General features: G+C 44.3%; 1 protein-coding gene and 1 long non-coding RNA gene across 4 annotated transcripts in view; one reads left to right on the top strand and one right to left on the bottom strand.

The window, feature by feature from the left end:
• Positions 1–346: 346 nt before the first annotated feature.
• On the bottom strand, positions 347–23,021 carry LOC104016319 (dual specificity protein phosphatase 13B-like). Of its 3 annotated transcripts, XM_087765735.1 has the most exons (7): positions 22,581–23,021; positions 19,675–19,881; positions 17,370–17,579; positions 16,607–16,631; positions 3,853–4,060; positions 2,519–2,739; positions 347–1,382 (listed from the first exon to the last, which is right to left on the bottom strand). In XM_087765735.1, exons 5-7 carry the CDS (start codon positions 4,011–4,013, stop codon positions 1,156–1,158), a joined length of 609 nt encoding a protein of 202 aa, XP_087621861.1. In that variant the 5' UTR covers positions 4,014–4,060; positions 16,607–16,631; positions 17,370–17,579; positions 19,675–19,881; positions 22,581–23,021; the 3' UTR covers positions 347–1,155. The 3 variants fall into 3 exon arrangements, with proteins under 3 accessions (XP_087621861.1, XP_087621862.1, XP_009467565.1); XM_087765736.1 differs by lacking the exons at positions 16,607–16,631; positions 17,370–17,579; positions 19,675–19,881; positions 22,581–23,021 and adding an exon at positions 14,606–14,732; XM_009469290.2 differs by lacking the exons at positions 16,607–16,631; positions 17,370–17,579; positions 19,675–19,881; positions 22,581–23,021 and adding an exon at positions 10,694–10,817.
• LOC148054805 (uncharacterized) overlaps positions 1,242–23,663 on the top strand; it is a 33,911-nt gene continuing 11,489 nt past the window's right edge. The window contains exons 1-3 of the long non-coding RNA XR_015706487.1: positions 1,242–1,408; positions 6,127–6,271; positions 8,638–8,720. This is a non-coding gene — a long non-coding RNA (uncharacterized LOC148054805). The remainder of the gene's footprint in view (positions 1,409–6,126; positions 6,272–8,637; positions 8,721–23,663) is intronic.

Below are 23,663 nucleotides of genomic sequence, written 5' to 3'. Positions count from 1 at the left end.
CTGACTTTGGTACTAGGAATGCAAACAACTGCCATCCCCGAGCTGGCTTTGTGCTGCGAATGTTTGTCCGCTGGGAACCGAGAGCCAGATGTGCTTCACATAGTTTCCAGGCAGCACTGATCCATCAGATGACAGTAGCTATTGAGTGCTCTTATGGTGGCCCAGAGACACAAAGATGAAAGCCTGATGCCTGTCAGCACCTCCCTTGCCATTCCTGTGTCCCTTCAGTTTTCACTTGAGTCCCCTCACAAAAGCAAATGCTACAGAACACGATGTTGCAATGTTAATGACCTTTATTTTTGAGAAAGAAAATCCCAAGTTTTATAAGATTGAACTGTCAGACAAATTTGGGATACGTTGTTGTCGAATGCTTTCTTGCACCCGCTCCCACTGCCCATGCAGCTGTTTGGAACCTCAGCTGGGAACCCACCTTCCTTTTCAGAAGCATTTTTCACAGCATCTCCTGGATGAATTTTACTAGGGAAGATGAACAATATTTGAATACCCTCTCAAACAAGGGTAGTTTTCATGGAAGAAAAAAAATCTGATGAACAGTCAAAGGGAAAACACTATAGAGAGACCTGGAATAATTTCTTAAAGAGTGGTCTATGTTGTTTCCCAGCTGCTCTACCTTTAGACAGCCTCCTACCCCCAACTCAGGGGCTCCACCAATTGTAAAAGCAAGAACTAACCAGTGCCAGACCCAAGTCTCAAAATACAAACCATTTTAGATATGGGGAGCAAAGGGGTGGGGGACTGGTTCATAAGAAAACTTCTAAGCATTATTGTAGCATAAATAAAATAATATGGCATCTTTCACCTCAAATAGTCTAACACTTCATAAAGTGATATGAGCTTCACTAGTTGCTGAAACACAGCTATTTCTGAAGTGGAACCTGATATCATTTTTTATTTTTTTTTTTACCACCAGAGAGCAATGTTTTAAGGTGGAGAGGGAAGGATACAATATACAACCAATCATATAATCTAGGAGGGCTTTGCAAAATGGAAAGATCAAATGAAATCTACTTTTAGAAATAACATGCATTCTGGTGTATCATAAACTTGCATCCTTAGTTTACAAATGCAATTCATTTAAAAGAGATAGAGGAAATTCAAATAACATGTTGTCCTCTCTCTTTCAGCAATACTCTCTTACAGCTCTTTGGTAGCAGATGCTCTGATTCCTTTCCTCTCTTCGTTTAGTTTAATGTCCAAGTCCCGGAGCTGGCTGAGGAACCCTGAATTTGGGCAGATGTCTCTGTGAGCACTCACTGTTTTCAGAGCATCCACGAGTGTCATGTTTTCATGGATCATTAAAAAGGCAAGCACTAAAGACGCAGACCGGCTTACCCCCATGGCACAATGAACAAACACCTTACCTGCAGAAAAAAAGAGGCACAGCAAGGTGAGTGGGCTTTAGCATTTCTAAAGTGAGAGAGACACAGGGAGGACAAAAACTACTAGAAACAAGTCGGGAAAACAATTAGCGGATACTCATGTTTTTGGGGACGGTTAGTGTAAAATCATGCCGTACATCTCAGGCAAGGTGGTATTTCATACTGACCTCATGCATCTAACTTAGGCCTCGGATTAAAATAGTTGAAATTTTCTGTGAAAGGAGAAGCTTTCTGTGACTAAACTTGTTAGTACAGTTTTCTGTGGAAAAAAAAAAAAGTTTTGGCAGAAAATTTTGGCCCAGCCCTGACTGCGATCACTGACAAGTCCCATAAACTCTGTAGGATAGTCTGCCTGTAAAAATGGACTCATGATTTACTGTATCTCAGCAGCCCAGTGTGAGCTATAACTGGGGATTTAATAAAGCACTCCAGTGAAAGCAGCAGATCTCGTAGCCAGTCAGAGTCAGAGCAAACTCTGGAACAAATGGAAATTATGATAACTAGGCCATAATCCAAACTCTGCTGACAAAAATTCAGCAGGCTGTGGGTCAGGCTCGTAGGTTTTGACTTAGTTCATTAACTTCTGCTGCTTCTCTAGATAGACAGTCTAAATAAAGCTCTAGTACTGCAAAGCACTTAAGCATGTGAAGCATTTAAGCCAGCGCTGAAGTGCCGCTGCTCCCAGCTGAGTGCATTGGGAACAGGGCTGCGCTACGTGGGGCAGGATCGCCAGCCTGGAGCCCGTGCCAGTGTGCGAGGTGCATGTGGAGGCGCACAGATCCTGCCCATTCCTGTGGGATGGCCCTGTGGGGGAGCACCCGCAGCGCCATAACCTCTGCCCTTCCCTCTCGCTCTGCTCCTAGAGTTGGCCCTTCTTCCCACCATGCTGGGCTTGGGGCAGCCAGCCTTCCCCAGCTCCCGGGGACCTGGCCACGGCCACCTTCCCTGTAGCGCGTGGCATAGGCACCCTTCTCCCATCCTCCGCGCAGCGGTTCTGCGTGTGCCTTCTCGAACCGTATGCTGAATCTGAGCTTTGCTGGCTGCCTGTTACTGCAAGGAGAAGCCATTTGGCTCGCATTGAAACTTCTTCCCAAAGCTTCTCTTTGCCTCCCTCTTACCTCCTGAAGTGTTTAAGGCTTTGCCTATGAAATTGGCAGCATCGTAGAAGAAGATACTTAAATCAAAGGAAGGATCATCAAATGCTTCTACTCCGTAGTACTCTATTTGCAGATCTTTGTAATATTTGGCTCCTGTGTTGATGCTATATGGCCCATCTGCTGCATTAAGGATATGAGTAATGTTGAGGCTTTGAAGAGTAGTTTTGCTCCTAGCAGCCCACCTGTTGAAAGACATGAAGGACTCATTGGCAACGCTCCTAACGTTCTGCTAAAATAGCATGCTTTAAAGTTAGTGCCTGCTCCCACTAGGGAAGGATGCAGGAACTGCAGCTTGCTTACAGAGTAGCAAATTTCGAGAAGCCCACAGTGCTTTGCACATGAAAAATGTGATATGGTGTTGTGGAGAGCAGTAAGAGCACAGACTTGCCGGTGGGATAGTTAGTTAAGCAAATGCCTCCCAGCAGTTAACCCCTGGGAACATGGGTTACTGTATAAAGTGGTCAAGATTTTCCTTTAAATAGTTGTTTAGCAAGTTCTAGAGCTAATCTCTCATTCATAGCATGCACGGGTCTCAAGGGCAAGAACCCACGCAGATGCAGCAGCACCTCGTTCCTGGTTCGGACATGAAGCGGCTGCATCATGCTCACCAGCCAGGTTCTCCCCCCTTCCCACCATAAACTGGGACTGAAGTTATTCCACAGAACTGTGATCCTTAACTGATGTGTTGATGAGGAAGAGTTGGGAAAAATGAGCTGATGATCTATGTAATCTGCAGTAATCCAAATAGAAGGAAATGGCATTAAATAGAAGTGGTCACAAGAATAAGGTATTTGTATGAAAATTCCTGTTTGATATTTTCAGTTTTACCATCTTTGAAAGAAAGTTTGGATTCAGACTGGCAAAATTCCTATTGTATAATTCATTTGGGTCCTACTCCATCTGGCTCTTGATCCTGCTACTCCTATTTGAGTGTGAGGGCTACTGTGCTCTTGTCTGCTGCCTTAGAGCACAGTTTCCAGGGCAGATAATGAATCTCAGAGTTGGGATGGGTTCTTCAAGGATTTCTGTCTAGAATACAAATAATTCTTACCCTGCCAAATCCACTCTGGTTCACGGAATATAGAAAACCCAACTAAGACACACCATGAGTAAGTCACCATTTTGTATGTCATGTTTCTCGTGACATCCAAACTCCTTATGTTATCAGTTTTGGAAGCCTGTATTGCAAAAGATACAGCCTTCCAGACTCAAAAGCTGCTCCCAAGTGTACCACACCCCTTCCTCCTCCTCCCAGGGACCGATAACAGCTTAATGATAGGACCATATGTTCTTACGCATCTCCCAGGTAAATATTTGGCCAGACTTGGTCCACATGATTATCAGACCCTCCTCTGAACCAAATGAGCCGCTGGAGGTCTGATAGCGCTGGTGTTTCATAGGAAGCTCTGCTCCCTGCACTGCTAGTCGGAGATGAAGAGTCTCGGGTGTGGGGCATCTTGCTCCTCTCTTGCACGCACTTGGGCTATATCAGAGACAGCTTTCCTGAAATTAATTAAGAGGAAATTTTCATACAGAAATAATATTCCCTAGAAAGTAGTCCTGTTCATTACCCTCTAAATAGCATTACGTTATTATAACTGGTGTGTGCAGCAGGGCCTGCAGGTGTTGCTAAAAGCATCCAGAGAGCAGGACTGACTCTGTGGTAGGACTCTACAGGCATGTAATTCATCCCCTGAGAAAGCAGCAGCATAAGATGATATGATCTAATTTCTTGTCAAGTAATGCTGTTGAAAAAGAACATCCTGTGCCACCCGAATGCAGCAGTGGCTGAACCTTGTAGGTGTGGGTATTATTTCTGTTACTATAGTGCTGATGAGTGTATGCAGGAAAGCTCCGGTACATTATGTTGGAGTTACCAAAGTGTTTGTGCACACTTGATTCTGGTTACTTAAAACTGGAAGTTTTTGACATAATGAATCATTGGACTGACTTATTCTTACAAAGCTTCTAGGGCCAAGGTGGAAATCTTAGGATGTGTATGTAAGACATATATTCATATAGTGTATGTGTATACATATATGAAATGTATGTGCGTACAATTTTCTTTCATTTCTAGGGATGTATTTAAACATATGTATACACATACATATACATGCATGTATACATATGAATGGATTTTCACATGCATATGTACACATCTATATGTCTGTACATATATAAAAAGAAATGGAGATAATTTGAACTAGTTTTTTCTCTCTCCCAAGTGAATACCCCTGAACACTCAGCTATACTGGTATACTTGCATCTGTCTGTCTCAGTCTCTCCTCTGGGAGCTGTTCCACTTTGTATAAATAACGTGATAGCTATTTGCCTCCAGAGAGAGGCCGTTTCTCTTGTCGGAGGGGTAGGGTACTTGCCTGGGATGTGAGAAAAAAGAGCATCTGAATTTTGGGAAATTATAGAGCTGAAAGTTCTGGCTTTGTTGCCCTGTTGAGAATCCCATCTAGGACTGTTTTGCTCCCTCACAGATCATGCAGTGGAATATGGGCATCCCTTTTGCCATGTTGTTTGTTGGTTTAAACCAGGAAGCTCAGGCCAGCTGGTCCAGCCTGAAGCAGAGCTCAGTTGAGAGCAAGAGTTCAAAGATATCTAAGCAGTCCCTTCTCTGAGACTTTAGGAGCATTTTTCCTGCCAGGATCTCATTATCCTGAATTGCTGTTCTTGCCCCCAGAGAACATTGATGAGCTTTGTTTGGTTGCTTGTTGGCATTAAAGCCATAATCAACGAGGGAGCCACACTAGAACTCTTCCCAAAGCGGGGTGGCCGGTGCTTATTCTGATGTGGCATCAGCTTTCAGTCTAATGCCTGAATGCCTAAATCTAGAGTTTGGGTTTATTTTCTCAGCAATTCTAGAAAACAAGCGCAGATGGGATCTTTGGAAGTCATCTAGTCTGTCCCCTGCCCCACAGCAGCCAGATGGATGTTGCTTCTAAAGCAACAACAACAACTTTGTCCAAACATCCAAGTACGTTATTTTTAACAGTGTAGGCTGATTTGGGGAATAAGCAGAAAGCAAGGGAGAATCTTGTTGCTTATGGAAAAAGAAGTAGAGATGATGCAAGGCATATTATTGAACACACCACATATATTTCTGTAACCTCAGCCTAAATTTGCTTCCCCTGCCCCCTCCTCCTCCCCACAAATGTTAAGAGCAGTTATAGCTTTTTGTATATTCCATTAAAAAGGAAGTCTTCTTAGGGTAACTACTTAATAAGCAAAATATGAAATGCACAATAAAAATGGTGGGAGAGATGGAAAAAAAGCTGACTGGTTTTACTTTTAATGATGAAGGAGAAGAACTGCAGGGAAGTAAAGAGGAACATAAGGATAAAAGCCTACAAATTTTTCAGGGCAGATAATGTAACACCAAGAGCCTTGGTAAAGGAGTATGTTGTGCAATGCCAGCACAGATTAGCATGAAGAATAGCACAGAAAAAGATACTGTGCATTGCGCCATGAGTTTTACTGCCTGGCGGAAGTCATGCACTGGGCTCAAGAGCTACTGCCAACGTCATCATGATGACCTGTTTGTACTTTCACTGACACAGGATGTTAAGCTGAAGCAGTAGAAGGAAATCAAGAAAAAGATAATACAGCTTCTACATCAGGAGATTCATAAGATCACAGGCTCATTTTCAAGGAGTGTGGCTGACTCTCAATCGCTGCAGATGTTTAAAGGCTGAAGTTGTGGAGGTAAGTGGATGGATACTAAACTTTCAGTTCTCCTAGCCCCCTCTGCTTTAAACTTCTGATGTAGGCTGTCAGCTAGTTACAGTAAAGGAGATGATTAGCAGAGAGTGAGAAAGAGATGATTGGCAGAGAGAATTACATTGCGAGGCCTCTTGTTCAGGACCTGACTTTGAGGAGGTTCTCCAAGAACTGAGTCGTTTTGGTGCTGCTGAAACTTAGCAGGCGACTCCAGCCTTTGCAGCCAGGGAGGTGCTTTGCAACAGAGCTCCCTTTCATACAGCAGTCCTCTTTCCAAAAAGTGTGTCAACATCATTGCTTCACATGGCTAATGCCAGACAAGTGAGCGCCTCGTGTCAACATGAAGCATAGCTCCTCCCAAGCACACTGCTCCGTCCTGCACTGCGCTGGCCTTGAAATTGAATTGCTCTGCGGGGCTTTTGGGGTAAGCTTGGAAATAGCTATACCAGATGATTGGACTAATGAGGAAAGTAATATGAATTTTTTAATTGAAGGCCAGGGACTTTGCTGAGGGTTTCCACCCCTTCTACTTTAAGGTACTGCAAAGCTAGCAAAAGTGCTGCCACTGATTACATTTCTCTAAGCTTCTCCCTCTGGGTGGCTCCCAGAAGCTGCTGTAGTTGGAAACAGCCAGTGACTGCAGGAGGGCAGGAGCCCCTGTAACTGGGAAAAAAACATTTTCTGTCTTACAAGGTCACTAAAGTTTTCTGCAGAGATCTAGACCATGCAAATTGGGTAGGATTATTTTTCTTTTAAACTGTAGCCTGGAAGTACCTAAAGACCATCTCATTAGCTTATTTCTTTCTATCTTTCTTTCCTTTTTTTTTTTTTTTTTCTGGTTAAAACCAAAACAACAGAAAAAAAAAAAAGCTTTCTACCTATAGGAGACATTTGAGACTGGACAGAGATTTTAAGGGCAATCCAGATGTATTAACCTCCTTGCTTCCCTGGGAGATTACAAGGTAGCACAAGCTTTAACACTGTTTTGTCATTAAGCATCAGTTCCCAGACACCCAGAGCACAGGGACGCACCCCAAATGCCAGGGCCTGGTTGGCTCCACGTCTGAGCTGTGGAGCCTGAGTCACCTCTCTAGGTGTCACGGAGGCTTGGATTTCCCTGGTGGGCACCAGAGCCACCCCGGAGGCACAGGCTGCGGGTGGCTGTAGGGCCGGCATTGCCGAACTGCAGGGAGCGCCCCGGATGGGCTGCGGGTGACTCCGCACACTGTTTGCGTGCAGCTGGGTGCAGCTCCCAAGGGATTCCATCATTCCAGGACCTCGTCTACAACAACCTAGCTGAGCTTTGTATCTCACTGATATTATCCAGCCACTTGACTACTACAGTCTGCAAGGCTTTTTCTTTTTTTTTCTACACTGGAAACAATTGCCGTTTTCTGCTGAAGATTTTTTCTGGCAAAGAAAAGAAAAAAAACCACACAACCCCCACTGACTTGAATTGGCTAAAGCATTTAACAGATTTGTGTTGTATTTGCAGATTCCAGTCAAAGAAAACGCAGCAAAATTCTGGAAAAAATACAAACACTCCAATATTGTAGATTTGAAATAGTTCATTTTGTTATTTCCAAAAAAAATTACCATTTCTATTTTTCTATTCAAAGTTACTTTTGTTTTGGAATTTTACTTTAGCATTGCATAAAATCTTTTAAAATATTAAAACAAGACGAAGTGGCTTGTTCCTGGCTGAGAAAAACATGTTTTGTTTAACTAAAAATGAATACAAACTAACTGAGCAGCCACTTATTCACCTAGCTCTCATTTTCACTTCTGCAACAGGGGGAAAGCCTCTTGCCGTTTTGCTGTGGTTGTTACCTTGTTTCCTAAAGACAGAACTGAGCTGTAAAGAGATTAAATTATTGTCTGAAGTCCCAAGAGGAGTCTGTGGCAGGGTGTTAGTTGGGCCCCAAGTCATCTTTCCTCTGTCCCTTTTGCTAGCACCTTCCTAGCTGGCACAGCTCTGCTTGTGGTAGCCCAGATGGGGGCAGGTGTCTTTCAATAACAAGGTCTTACATGAGATTATTGATAGCCTCGGGCACAGCAGGGCACTGATTTTGGCTAGACCTGTGGTTACAACAATAACGCAAACACTAGATAACAATAACATGATACAGAAAGCTCCTGCAGCCAAATAGCCTGAATTCCCTGAATCAAAACCTGACAAACTAAATGGTTCAAAATACCAAAGCATGAGATCAGAATATAATTCACATGAAAAAAAAAAAAAAAAGCCTCTCGATGCATTTGAAATTGCTCTCTACTCTGTTTTTTCTTCTCTTTTCTCTCAGCAAGCATCTCTGCACTCATCTTTTACACTCCTTGCTCTTTTCTCTCAGGTAGTGCTTAACACTACAGCTCTTTGTCCTCCTGATGGAAAAATCCAGATGGAAAGAAGTGTGGTTCACAGGGAAATGATCATGTAAGTGGAAATAATCTTTCAGATACTGTAATGTGAAATCTGATCTTCCTTTTTGTTAAGAAGACCCAATCTGTGTCTCTACATTTTGGCCAGAATCTGATGCTAAGAGAACCCTGGAGTCTCTTGAGGCAGAGCTGAAAGCCTCGTGTGCAGAAACAGGCACATTTAAAAGCAATAGCAAAGTTAAAACAGCCAGATGGGAACCTAGCAGGCAACCGAGAGGGGAACTCTCTGTTTTCCTTGCAAGCCTACAGGGGCTTGTTTGCAGGAATTAGAATCTCTCACCAGCAGTTCACTGCAGCTCTAATACCAAGTGGTATTGAAAATGAGAAGCAGGTTATGGCTGATGGTTTAAATGAGGCACCTATGGGAATTTAGAAATGAGATCCTGGACTCGTCTTGGTGTAGACCATGCACATGGCAGAGCAATATTGCTTTCTTGGCTGGCTGCGTCATATATTATGGCCTTTTATTTTGCCCACACTCAAACAGCAGGGAACAGTAGAAGTTCATTGCTCCTGCTCGCTGTTTAAACCCGGATGTGCCTCACCAGAGGCAGTGCCCCTGAATAATGGAAAGCAGAATCGGTCCCTTGGCCTCAGTGCGGGTACGTGTTCAATGCAGCACTGTATTAATGCCATTGCCATTATCCGGAGTGAAGAGAAAAGCAGAATGTACAATTAAAGCTCTGTTTGGTTCAGTTTTTAAGAGAATTTACTACCCGGGAAAGATGCCAGATCGAGGGCTCTGGAAAACACAGCCCTCTCTTTAACCGCAGTGTCGGGAAGGAGCAGGAGCAGCCCTGCAAGCCTCCTCCATGGCTACCGCCTCAGCTCAGCTCGCAGATGCCCCTCGCCCTACGCCGGCAGCCATGTTTTCCTGGGTGGGAGAAAATCTGAGTCTTCACACCTCTTCACTGCTTGCTCTCCCTCCTGACACCTCCGTTCACATTCATCCTGACGCATTTATGATGGGGCCCTCTGACTCCTCCAAACTGAGCTGGAAGGTACCAACTTCTGCTTGCGAGGAGCCTGAGCTGGGCTGGAAAGCAAAAGGCTTCTTCCTCTGTGAGCCCTCCTGTCCCTGCCCAGGGCTGCCCATGGGGCTGGAGGGGCTGCTGCAGGGCAGAGACAGCCTGCCGCTGCCCCTCGGGAGCTGCGAGCACCTGGGGACGGCAGGGACACGCGAGGCTGTTTCAGGAGCGGGAGCAGTCAGAGGGCAGGGCAGGTGAGGGTAACCAGCCTCAGCCAGGGGTTTGGACAGCCAGGAGAGCCCGTGGTGGTGAGGCAGGTCCCAGGTGAAGTGGGAAGTCAAGGGGGTGCCTGGCCAGGCAGGGCAGAGCTGTGAGGTAGCGCAGGTGGAGATGAAGCCTGAGTGTCTCCGCTCAGATGGGCTCCTGAGTGAGGTGGGGAGCCCCAGTGCGGCCTCCCGCCGCTGGCTCTCACACAGCTCCTTCCAGCAGCCCTATCCCAGCTCACACAGCAACCGTTGTCCTAGGACAGCGCAAGCCCCCAGGAGCGGCAGAGCTTGCCGAGCCAGGCTCATGGCCCTGCCAGCAGGATTCAGGCTAGTGGGGGAGCTTCACCTGTGCCTTGCTGGTTTTGGGGGAGAGAATGCTATTGCTAGCTCACAGAAGTGCTCCTGGAGAGCGTTTCCTTTCCTTTTGAGTGTAACTGATCTGCACGTATTTTCCCAAGACCATATGTTTCCAAGGGGGGAGAACCTCCACGCTGCCTCCAGCCCCCCAGCCCTAGCCTGCCTCCCCCAAGCCTCGGTTAAGAGCCGCGCAGCCGAGGAAGAGGCACCTGCCCACGCACAGGCCTAATGCTGCAGGAAAGGATGCTTGGAGAATAGGGGCGGAGGGTGGAAAAACGGGGATTCCTGCTTACAGTGACAGGCCATAGCTGTGGCAGGACGAGAGCTTTTACATCTGCAGCTTTCAGATTCAAAGGAGATAAAAAAAGAAGTATTACCTTAGCAGCTGGCATCTCTGAGCTAGTCAATGCACCATCCCCAGCAAGACAGCGCTGCCCTCCACAGGCTCCTACCGTAATTTCCGACTCGGCTGTGGATATCTGACTAGCCTAGGGTGATGCTTTTCCCTTTTATTGTCTTCTGGGGCACTCCTGTCCAGGGTACCACTGCTAGGAATTAAAAACCCCTGAAAACTACTGTTTTTCTTGACACATCTCGACTACACTCATGCTTCTCCCTGAATTAAAATAGCTGTAGTTTTAAGTCCTGCTGCCAGCAGCCATAACTGTGCTATATGCTATAATCAGGAGAGCACGCAGTCACCATGCAGCTAACTGCTTCTAATAGTAGAAACTTCACTCTAATCTTGTATAACGCCAGTAATGGAGCAGAGAGGCTGTAGCTTGTGAGGAGCTTAGACAGAAAGCTTCCTTGGGCAGCCTGTGCCCTGAGGGCAGAGGAGCTCTAGCAAGAGCAAGAAAAACAAAGTGACCTTGATATTGATAACAGCCCAGTGAGTGCCGTCACAGCCAGTGCTGCGCTGAGATTTCATTGCTGTCACAGGCTGTCAATAGGTGTAAGTTATGGGAAGTTCTGACACAAATGATGTCGAAGAGACCAGACTCTCAAAGAGGGGGAGAAAAATGTCTTGCAAGCTTCAGGAAAGACAAACAAGGATGTTAATATATTGCTATTAAAAGAGGCTCCAAAGCACTTGCCCTTCTGCAGGCTGTATGGATTTGTGTGACTGTGGATTAAAGGTTTTTTTTTTTTTCTTCTCCTTGATTTACTCCTCAAATGATTTTTCTCTGACTGCTGCTGTCAATACAAAATTGACAAAGCTGTCAAGCTTGCAAGATTTCAGAATATTTGAAGGCACAAGTAAAGGGGTTTTGATATTCCTCAGTCATTTGGCAGTGGTATCTTTGAGCTGTCTGTCTTGCCCTGCACTTTTAACATAAGCAGTGAAGTGCTCTCCTTGCCTTGCCTTGCTTGAAAGGGTACATATGAGAAAGGTACCTTGTTCTAAGGTTGACAAAGCTGTACAAACTCTTTGCAGTGGAATCAAGAACAAAAATACTTCAAAACTCTGCAGTGGAAGATCTATTTTGGCACTTAAGTTTTTTCAGGCAAATCACAGAGCTTTGTTGGGGCAGAGCAGGATATTTTTTCTTTAGTTTTTTTTTAATTGCTGACTTTAAAAATCATGATTTTTTTATTAAGTCATCTTTTAAGTAGGGTGATAGTTTGTATCAAAGGAATTGACCACTGATGGTGTATGAGAACAGCTAAGAGGAGATACTAAGACGTAGAACTGGGGTTTACTTTCTCTTGCAAACTTTTGATTATGTGTCTCATGAATATTTGCTCCTAATTTCTTACCTTGAATTTGAAGAAATAAAACTGGGGGTGGTTTTCCTGTTGCTCCTCCCTGGGATTGGGGTACCAGGTAAAGTAGAGCACAAGCAACCAGGGAGCTGCCTAGGCAGGGGGTGTGGGTAAAGCGGCATGTGCAGCCACCTCTCCGGGGTGTGATGGATGAGGGGTCACGGGTGGGGGGGCACGCTTGCTGCTCTGTGAGATGTCCAGTCCCAGGGTCACTGGGAGAGCTTGTCCTGCCATTTGCTGGCTTGTGGGAAGGAGTTTCCCTGCCAGACCCTGTGGCTGAACTGTCTCTGCAAGGAGCCAGCAGTGCGATGCTGCCCTACTCCCCAGATACCATGTTGATGCCACCTGTGTCATGCAGTTGGTCAGGCAGGGCAGGAGCAAAGGCTGTTATGTGCCAGCAAGTTTTTGAAGGTTTTTTTTTCACCTTTATCTTGTCAGGTTTTATGCTGTTGTTTTTCTGATGCTGTTTCTTGCTGAGGCTTGGTTTGGGCTGCAGATCGATGCCGAAGCTGGTAGGGTGATGGAGGGAGGAAGAGCCTCCAGCAAAGCAGCAGCCTCATGGCTCCCAAGAGGGTGAGTCAAGCACAGGTAGCAGGGAGGGGTGCAGCCTTCTGGAGGCTGTGCCTGCTGGAGGCGGTTTATAATAGACAGTTTGGGAACAGGCTGCAAATATAACAGTCCATTTTCCCAAAGCAAACCCCAGTGCCTCCAGCACAGCCCTGGGAAGGCTGTCCTTTGCTTGAGAAAGTTGCTGTGAGCAGGAATACATTAAGGACTTCGAGCTTCTCAGGTACAATGGTAATGGGAGCCACCCATGAGCTATAAATAGCATTAACATCCTTTCTCTCCAATGCCTGGCATCCCAAGCAGTCATTTTTGCTGGTGCTAGTGAAAAAGAACAAAGCTTTGAACAGCTTTTATTTATGTTCTCTTTGCAGGCTGGAATTTTTTGAGTGTTTTTTTTTCTCACTGGCTTTGAATTTTGAGTTTATTTTAAGGAAAAATATTGGCATTTTCTCATTTTGGATTTTTTCCTTTTTTAATTATCATACATTACTTTTGTATTTTTAGCAAAAGTATGTGGGAAAAGCTATTGTGACAGGAGAGTGAGGATCACAAGTAGTCATTTACAAAGAACCTCTGTGTGATTGCAGGAAAAGGGGAAAAAAACCCAGAAACCATAATTTAATGTTATCTAAATATTTACATTTTAACAAAATACTGAAAATGTTTTGTTTTAGAATTAAGCAAATAATGCAAGGTGCTTTGGCATGATTTGTGGTGTTTACATTGACAGATCAGAAAGAAATAGTTGTTGCTGTAGAAGGAAAATCTTTACATGCCTATCGGACAAGATCTTCCTGTGGTTTCATAGGAAACAAAGATGCATTTTGTCAAGGAACTATGAAGACCTGAGAGCAAAACTGGCAAAAAGGACTCTCTTAAAAATATTTAGGGTACACTCAATGAAGTCCTGTTATAAAATGATAAAGCCTCACATATTATCCAACTCTCCTTTGCTGTCACAGACATTCAAGAAACACAAGGTCTACAAAACAGACATTTTTGCCCTGGGATAACCCCTGAGCCACTGCTACTAGATCAACTGGTAGAGCTGGTAGAATTAATCAAGTTTTCAAATAAGCAAGGAAGGTTATATTTTTTTCCAATTATGCCAACTGATCTAATTATACACCGCCTTTACTCACAGCCCTTCCCTTAGACCAGCACAGCAACACCGTTACTGAAACGCTGTGATTTTTTATATTGCCAGAAGATGGCAGAAGAAAGCAATCTTGAATGATGTAAAAATACCCAATATACTCACGACTGGCTTTTAAAGGGAGCTGTTACGGATGTACAAGAAACTGCACTGGCTGGATGGATGAAAAATGTGAACTGTACTGTTTGAGTTAAATTGGGATTGACCTGAGTGCATACAGCAAGTTATTTACAATAATCAGACAGGTCGGGGGCTTTGAGTTAATCGAAGGCTGTATAATTTCCCTTATGTCCTTCTAAAAAATAAAAGAAAACGGAAGAAAGCTCGCAAAGGGTATTGGGCATCAGTGAAAATTATCAGGCGCTTATTAGCTGGTAGGAGTTATTTCCGAACGGCAGCGCTGCGCAGGCCCGGGGGGCCCCGTTCCCGGCGGTGGGGTCCCGGCCCCGGCCCCGTTCCCGGCGGTGGGGTCCCGGCCCTGTTCCCGGCGGTGGGGTCCCGGCCCCGGCCCCGGCCCCGTTCCCGGCGTTGGGTCCCGGCCCCGGCGGCGCCGCCGCTGCCCGCCAGGTGTCCCCGCGACACCGCGCCGGCTGCCGCAGCCGGTGGGAAGCGTGAGGCGGCGCCTGCTGCCGACTTGCTCATAGCTCACCACAGAATGAAGCATCGAGACGATTTATCAGTAGCCTTTGCGGCTCGTCCGACGAGGGGACAAAGCCTCACGGCCACAGCAGCCGTGCTGGAAACCCCGCGGCAGCGGGCTCACCCCAGAGCCCCCTGCAGCGCCGGCCGTCTCACCTACCCTTCATCCTGCCTCTTCTTTTTTCTCCCACAGCCTGAGTAACCTCCCTGGAGCTGATGGAGGCAAGGTGCTCGTTGGGGGTGGTGGAGGGGGAGGCAATTAGGGAGTTTTTTAACTAGGACTAGACCTTCTGTCCGGTCTGCAGTAATTAAAAGCATCATCAGGTTTAGGAAGTAGCTAATCTATTGAAGGTCAAAAGCTGGAAGAATCACTCTAAAGTTGCCTTGTTTCTCACCCTGTCTTCCCCTAGACTCTGCTCTGGGCTGATGGAGAATGCTTGACTAGCTAGACTTTCAGATTTAACCTGCCTTGGCACCTTTTCCGACTGTCTTGTGAATGAGGTGTCCACGATATCCGTTACTAAATACAGAATGAAACATGGGCACCAAACATCCAGCATCTGCTTCTCAGGCTGGGAATACATTTGTCACTATGACCCAAGATTCATTTCACAGTGACAGCAAGGAGGAGGATGACAAGGGATCGATCAGAAGTGAAGAAGCAAAAGAAAAATGTTTAAAACAACTTTCAACTGCTGCAACGACGAGGAAAAACAACTAATGATAGAAACACCCTTGCCCCAGGGCCCTCACACCTTCCCCCTCAGGATTCTGATCTTACTTGGCTTTTTAAGGTATTGTTCCTTCTATTGCTCCTTTTGGTAAAATGATTTTGTTCCCAGCGTGGTTCTGCAGTTAGCAGCAGGAATCAGCTTCATCTTATAAGCAAAGTGAGTGATGGAAGCTCTGTGGCTGCTGGCAACACCACAAGAGCACTGTCAGCATCCAGAAGCTTTCTTTTGCCCTTTGGCTGCCCACCTCTGAGTTATGGGGTCCCACCTGCTATTCAGAAGTAGATTAAACCTTCCTGAAAATGAATAGGTTTAACAGAGCACAAAATGACTTTGAATCTGCCTCGTCCAGGACATCCTACAACCTGGGTCCTTTTGCCAGGCTTCCAACAACTGATCAGCTAGGTCAAAGCACCTCCAGGGTATACTTAATCCTGCTCTGGACATGAGGTGAGCACGCACATACCCTTTACACGTTGAGGTTTTAGTAGGTGTGTGTATGGGGGAAACAACACTCTATAGACATCTGTTCCCCTTCCATGCTTGAAAGGAAAATCCTCCTCTTTCAGCACTGAAGCATTAACTTCAAATGTCAATTTGCCATCCTTTTTGTTTAGTGAAGACAATAGCGAGAAACAGTTCAGCACAGGTAGTTTATCCCCAAAAGAAAGGCAAATCAGGGCTGTCCAGGAATTTGAAAGTTCTAGGTGGAAAGGATTTTGCAGAGTTTTCTGTTTCTGGTCTGTTGAGTGAGGTGTATATACCTGAGAGGGAAAAAGCACATGCGCAGAAGGGAGCAGACTCCCTTCAGACTCCCTCTGCTAGCAGAGGTGCTGGCATGGTGGCGAGGCTCTCTTCACACACCCGCAGCCTACCTTCTGGCCAGTTACATCTCCTCCATGCAGGATGCTGCATTTCGACTTTACAGCTCCTCTGTGTGGCTACACATGCTTTCACAGCGGGATCTATTAACACAACCAGCCCCCCTTCCAGAGCTCTGAGAGCGTCCCACCTTTTGGCACAGGAATGCAGCCTGCTATGCCCAGAGGAAATAATAAAGACAAAAATCCTGGCCAAAGAGGGCATCATGAGAACAGAGCTAAGGTTATGACTTTCTAAATGTTTATCTCCAGTCTGTATTTGATGTCTGGATAATAAGGTGACCAGTCTCTTACAGAAATGTAAGGCAGGTTAAACACCACAGAGGAAAACAGTGGTTTTCCTGAGCTGCAGGACAGAGGATGTGCAGGACCTCACCACTCCCCACTTGCAGCCTCTGTGGCTGAGGATTTCACGCAGTGTCTCTTCCTAAGCCCTTCAGATCTGAGCTTTAAGTATGGTCGATACAGCTGCACTTCTTTTCATTTCTAAAAAGAATGGCTTTCCCTTTGTACTGTTTGCATTTTGTCATGCTGCTTTGTTTCACTCACCGTTTTCCCGAGTTTAGTAAAGAAGCTGTCTGTGAAAACAAGAATGGAAAAAAAGAAAATTATCAAAGACTTTCTCTTTTATATATGGGGGAGAAATTTTTCAAAGGCAGAAAGGGGAGTCTATCAGGTTATGCACCTAAGTACTATTTATGCCCTTGAAAATCTTGCGCTTACAGTGCTTAATTGGTCTGTGCAAATCCATTGCCAGAAGAGGTAATTGACCATTTTTATAGAAGGATCAGTAACAAAAACACTCCGGGCTATTGTTCTAGAAATTAAAAAAAAATTAGGAATTATGGAAAGAATATGTTTCAGGGCATCAGCCAGCCTCTCCTGAAACTATGCAAATTCACTTGGTGAAAACAACAGCAGACACAATGAAATGAGTTGTATATGAAGAACTGAGATCTCAAATGTGATATTATGCAGAAGGTAAAGAGTCTGTACTAGATAAGTAACAGCTCAATGTGTTACCAAGGGTGCACTTTGATTTTGATGAATGTTAAAAGAACCTTTAGCCTTGAAAATAAAGAGGATAATTTCTCTCTAGGCAATGGCTGCTCATGAAAGTCATAAAATAAGAGCACTGGAGCCCTAATTTTATAGTGCTTTTTAAATGATTTTCAAATGGTCCAGCTGCTTTGTGCCACAATAACACAAGGCAGAGATATTTACGCCGGCGATAACAAGCATGCATCAGCCTGCCCGAGCTGCTCTCCGCAGGCAGCCTGCGTTAGGCGAAACACACATGGAAAGCTGATACTTGCCAATGCAGATTGATCACAATTACACCGTGGCTAGAGCGATCCTGGGAAGCCGCTTTTTCCACCAGACAACTTGATTGTTTTTCTTGTCTGTGTCTCGCCTGTGAAGCACGGGATGTACGCAGCCGGCGATGCTGGTTCTATTTTGACACTTGAGAGCCTGCCAGCTCTCTATGCCTCTTAGGCCATACCGTCCTTGGCAGACTTCTCTGTTTGGAAATAGGAAGGCGAATTCAGCCATGGGTTGCACTGCTGGTTTTTGGTGGGAGTTTCCCCAAGGATTAATTTGGCCCCAGTGTTGGCGTTGCGATGATGTGCTGTGTTATCTTGCACAGAAATGCATACATTCAGCAAATGAACTCTGGGCAAATGCTACGTAGTTCTGCTGAGGTGCTGGAATTGCCACCAGCATCTTTCCCCACGTATTTTACTTCTGCCCGTCTAGGACTTAGGTCTAAAACTACGATTTGTTTTCCAGGACTGCTCTAAGATGAGAACCACCCAAGGGCAGTCTACATTAGCTTGTCAATTTGGGTAGTAATTTCAGAAGTCTGATTAGTATTTTATCTTTGCAATCCCCTTGCCTTTGCAAGATATTGACAGAAGACAGGGTACTGGGAGAAACCTGTCTTCTGAGCAAGCAGAGTAGGGTAGAAGACCAGTACCTTTATGAAATATTCCTGTAAAATTAAAGAACTTGGCTCTTTCTGTGTTCGCTAGCCCTGCAAACACAGCACTGTTTGTGTAAAGAGAATTTTGGTGGGAATGGGGAATTCTGAGCATGAAGAGAAGGCTAATTTATGGCTGAAAATTTATTACATTTGCTGTAAATCTCAGGTCCATAAAGCTAAGATAGAGCTGGGCAGAGGGCATGGTGAGACGAAGGTACCTCTGGTAAGTCCCTGGCCATTCAGCATCTATTGTCACCAGGGTAAGAAAATACTGTCCCCTATCTGGGTGACTTCTTGTACATGTTGGACTACAACATTTTCCTCCCTTTTCATTTGCTGATCCCAGTGCAGCAAAACAGGATAGCATCTTTTTATGTCCAGGGATATCCTTCAGAGCTTTAACTTTAAATAGGGGCCTATTTTCTCTTGGAGTTGAGTTTTATGAGTTTTAATGGGCAGAATGGACAACAAACCAGGAATGTATCCTAGAGGAATATCTAGCACATTTGTTGCCTCCATTTAACCAAATGACTGAGGAGTGACTGGAGTATACGAAATTCAGAAACCCTCTACCCCCTAAACAGAGAGGAAAGATAGGTTTGATGCCAAAGCTTTAGATCATGTTCCTTTCATCTTTATCTCATATTCAGATTGTCTATCTGACATTTCTCCCTGTCACTTTAATCTTTTTTTATTTCATCAGAGTTTACATAGGTATATACTGTATCTCAGTTCGATATCTAAATCCTGCAGCTTGATGAAATTGCTTGCTACTGGATAACTCTTTGGATAGCATTGCCTACAGGAAAGTGACAGAAGATCATACAGTAAACCAGCACAAGGGAAGCAGATCTGCTTTTTCTAAGAATACAGTGAAACAAGATTTTCCCTTCAAAATAAAAATGAATACATGCAGTGCTGTTCCTGGCTGTACGGAATAGTGCCATGGTCACAGATTGCATAAGTTCGTACTTCTGCCTCACTCACATCTCATCTCATCTCATCTCATCTCATCTCATCTCTGAGAGATCCAATTTACAGCAGCTGAGATAAAGTAGCCTCCAGGGTATTACATTTATCCCTTTCATAAATCAAGAACCACTTTTGGTTACTAGAGATCTGAGTCCAGAAAGACAGGAAAACACATGGCATTAGGCTTTGTAAATGGCCAGTTGGCATGTCTCTATGATAGCTCTTTGCAGCTTTTGGCTGTTTCTCAAACCAGAAAGTAACAATTTTTGTGTTGTGTATTCTGATGAATCAATACAGAAAAACTTAAAAAATCAGTGGTTTCTGACTGAGAACTCAGAACTTTCTCCCCACTCACTAAAATACAGCATCATTCCCTTTTATAATTGCTTTTTTTTTCCTGTCCTGCTACAGAAGATACACTCTGATTACCAACAGACCACGTGTGACCCTTGCCACTGATGTGTACATAGTTTTGCTGGTTACTCCTAATCTTTCAGGATCCTGCTGTCCTCCCACCTGCCAATGGAGACAATGTCTTTAAGTGGATAATTGGGCTTACCCAAGTGGTTGAGTGAGGTTTAGGTGCTGCTAAAGTAATTTGTGATTGCTTAATGAAAGTGCTGTGTAAGAGCAGCAGCTTACCACCAGGAGAGGGACTCACCAGTTGGCCTTGTGAATGTACTCAGAGGCGGTACAGAAATGTGCACTGAGGTGAAAGCTGACCAAGTCATCTGCAGGTAGTCCATAACAATGCATTTCCTGGCCATGGACAGTTTGGTCTCCTTTTCTTCCCCGTGGAAAATGTGCTGCGTTCAGTGCATGGGTGACACCAAGCCTCCTCAGGTCTTCCTTGTTGTGGGCTAGGGAGCTGTGGAGAATCATGTAGAAAGTTCACGACAAAAAGCAACTCAAGGTATCTTGTTGCCTTGTAATGTATTCCTGTCTGTAGAGCCCAGTGCCCACCACACTTTGAGACATGTTGCGTAAGAAAGAGTAATGTAGTAAAAGAAAGGTAAAAGGTTGTGATTTCTGAATATATTCGAAATATATGTGGAAAGTGCAGAATTCCAAGGTATTTCGCTTCTGCAAAGACAGTTTCCTGCCTATAACTTCCTGCAAATTTAGCAAGCGTTACAGGCTCCATTTGGCTACAAAGGCATTACTGGCCTTTTACTACTGGGAATTACTGGCCCAAACACCTTATAAGAATTCACTTCATGAGGTAGCTCAGGTCCTCCTAGAATTGGACTTGAAATATGCATGTTGAAAGAACACACTCAGGTTTTAGCATAGCCTGTAATCATTTTGCCTCAGCCTGTAATTGTACAATGTTTCTTTGCTGGAGTGGTATTAGCCTTGCAAATCTGGCTCAACTCCAGTTGATAAGCCTGCCTGCTTAAAATTCAGCATGAAGTTTGACTTCTGCAAGATATTTTACATCTTGTGCCCTCAGTGGCTTATTATGTAGCACTTTTAACAATATTTTACCTTTCAACCCAAAGGGTCTTGGCCTTGGCCAAGCAATTGCTATCAGCAATGGCTGATAGCCAGACAAATATTTAATAATCAGTTTGTTGACCACTTCAAAGTCCTTCAGGGTGAAAGACATCATGTATGAAGTCAGCCATCCCTATTTTATTTTACTAGAGATATTTAACTTCTTTAAAGTGGCTGATCATCAAATTACTGATAAAGTCATAAGGTGAAATATTTCTTATAAAATACAGCATTAATTCTAGATTGATCTTTAATTTCCAAGTAGTTCCTCAGAAACTGCACATAACTTGTTCCACAGAAACAAGCAGTCACAATTTATGATACTGCTTTGGGTTACTTTAGCTATGGCACAAGTCCTGCTGCTGGCATGGGTTTGCTCAGTAACAGAAACATCCTCTGTTTATTGTCTTCACTGAGTATTGGGTTGGGCCCTAAATGCAAATCCTCTCTCTATTCCCCATTTCCACCTCAGAAAGAACCCATGAAACCTTATTCTCAGGTTTGTTCATATTTGTCTTATTGATGTTGGCAGAATAAAGAACATTCCCTCTATAGCACTTGATAAACTTACAGTTTCACTGGTTGCAGTCTGTAACTCTCTGTATTTAACCTCAATATTAGCGATCAGCTGTTGCATTAGCAAACAAACCTGGTTACATTTTTATTCCTGTTAGCTGAATGTTCTCCAAATTCTTTTCCTTACTACATGTAGACATTGTTGTTATCTATACATGTTTTTCCCCACCATTTTTTTTTCAAGAGACAGAATGCAATTGAAAATAAACACGCAAGAATAATTTGGAGCATATATACCCACAGATTTTAAAAGGAAGTCTTAAAACTGCACTTAGAAGAATGTCTAAAAGCAAATGATGGTGTTAAGACAATACCATTTCAGTGATTTTTATAGAGTCTCAAAACTGTGCTTTTACTACCTGTTGGGCTCAATTCTGCAAATCTTTATTTCTCCAACTTGTTCTAATAACGTAAAATGTTAATTTCCAAGTATAGTTACGAGGTTTAACTGGAAAAGCAAAGGTTGGTTTCCCACTCTTGTCACCAAAGCAGTTCAGTGAACTACTGCATGTTGTCCTGGCTTCTGCCTTTCCCCACCCAGGGCCAGACCAGCACAGCCGTGTTTCTGGCTGCCTACCAGTGCCTACCAGTGGGCAGCCACCCGCTGTGCACAGGCCTCATCTGCAGGGCGTCAGGCTCCTGATTAGAAACACAGTGAGCTTAGGCTGCAATTTGTAATCTGTGTTTACACAATCTGGTTTTATTTCCCCAATGTCATCTAGCTAATTTTTAGGTTTTCCTTTTTCATAGCTAAAAGAATGTCCACTTTTAGCTGTAATCAATGGGGAATTAGCCAAAGGATCATTAGTTCCTCCTGCTTCTCTCATTTAGGAATAATTGTAATTGTACTTTCCAGATATTTCAACAAGTTTGCAACCTGCTGGTGGTGGAAAGAACTTGTTTTGGTATAATATTGGGCACTAGGCCTGTTGAGTGCAGATGACTGTGTGCTTTCTCCATGCTCGAGTGAAACAACCACCCGCATAAGTTTCCAAAATAAACAGTGAAGTCTGCTGGCATTCAGAATATCCATATTTTTCTTGTCAGAAATTTCAACTGCAAATCAAGTTGTCATACAAACAACAAAAATTAGAATACTTTTTTATGTGAACATTTCGATTCTAGTTAAAATTAAACTGAAAAAGGTAAAAACCAATCATAGTTCAATTTTAAGGCTACCCAGGATCATGAGTCTGTCTTGTGCTGTCTAGTGCTGTAAATGTTGCAGCATTTATAAAAACGATATGTTGAATAATTATAAGATAATGCAAAGCAATAAAGAGAGTCTTATTCTCTTTTTAATTAATTTTATTCTGTTCTGTAGGTTCTTTCTTTAACGGACAGTCCTTTTGCTTTCTTCTGTGCTAATCTTAAGTCTATTTTAAGGCAACAAAGTTTAACAACGCTAACTAAATAAAGTAGTTGGACAGCATATGTTAGCAAGTACTGTATTCCCCAGCCCTCCAGAACAGCTCAGCCTCAAATAACACTTACATATTGCCTATGTAGAGATTAGGCCACTCTTCACCCACGTGACTTAATTCCACCTTGCAGCTGTCCAAAATATCTGGCAGTTCCTGGGCAGGGGGAGTGCCAGGCTCAGAGCGTTCCTGGGCTGACGGGGTCTGACCGGCTTCAGATGCTGACCCCTTTGGTGGCCACACGTAGATTTAGGCAGGGGAGAGCCAGCTGGATACCGCTGCTGCAGAATCCACAGGGGATTTTTTTTGTTGAAGCATGCTCTTTGCTACCGCTTGATGTTCCCAAGCAGGTGGCTGTCTCTAAATATGGCACGCGTCTTGACGCCTCCCCAGATCAGCTCAGGGCTACATCCCTGATGGAACGGGGAACAGCCATAAAAATGAAAAGTCTGCATTAAGCAAATCTTATGCAAAAAACCACTACTCCCCTCCCCATGTAAGCTATATTGCTGTGCCTGCCAGCACAGAGCTTTCACCGTGAAAGGAATGTCGGTCAATGCAACCGAGACACAGTCCCAAATGCTTCATGTGACCCAGTTCTAATAATAAGCTACCAGGAAAGAGGGGACAGCTCACATTAGGGGTGAGTTCAAAATAAAGACCATGAGAGCAGCTGTCCTGGGCCTCACCAAAGGTCCATCGAGCCCACTATCCTGCATCTGACTGTGGCTGTAAGTGGATGCCTACAGAAAATAAGAGCGCACAAGCATGAATTATACTGCTATCTAACACTCTTCCAGCTAGCTGCAGCTCACGAGCTTCCAGATCTGGATGGAGTTTCTAAGTATTTGTAACCCTGAATGGATTTCTGTTATCATAAAGTTTTCCAGTTACCCCTTGAACGTTTACAGGCTTTTACCTTTTGCAGCATCCTGTGGCAAGGCGTTACACAGCTCACCTAAACCTTCTCCTCTTGTGTCAGACCTGGCCTCTACTGACTTCATCTGATGCCCTCAGTTCTTGTACTCAAAAATAAAATTAAGGGAAGTTTCCACTGGAATTTTACATGGCTCCCTTCAGGTGACACTGTGGTTTTGTAATTGCTTTAAGCAGATTTAAGTCTGCCATAGCTGTAGCTGGGACAGTCCCTTTCACT

Source organism: Nipponia nippon, unplaced genomic scaffold, assembly GCF_047370975.1.
Source record: "Nipponia nippon isolate SJK-2023a ecotype South Korea unplaced genomic scaffold, ASM4737097v1 scaffold_3, whole genome shotgun sequence".
NCBI classification, from domain to species: domain Eukaryota; kingdom Metazoa; phylum Chordata; class Aves; order Pelecaniformes; family Threskiornithidae; genus Nipponia; species Nipponia nippon.
Note: the sequence above shows the minus strand (reverse complement) of the source record. Positions and strands in the feature narration are given on the sequence as shown.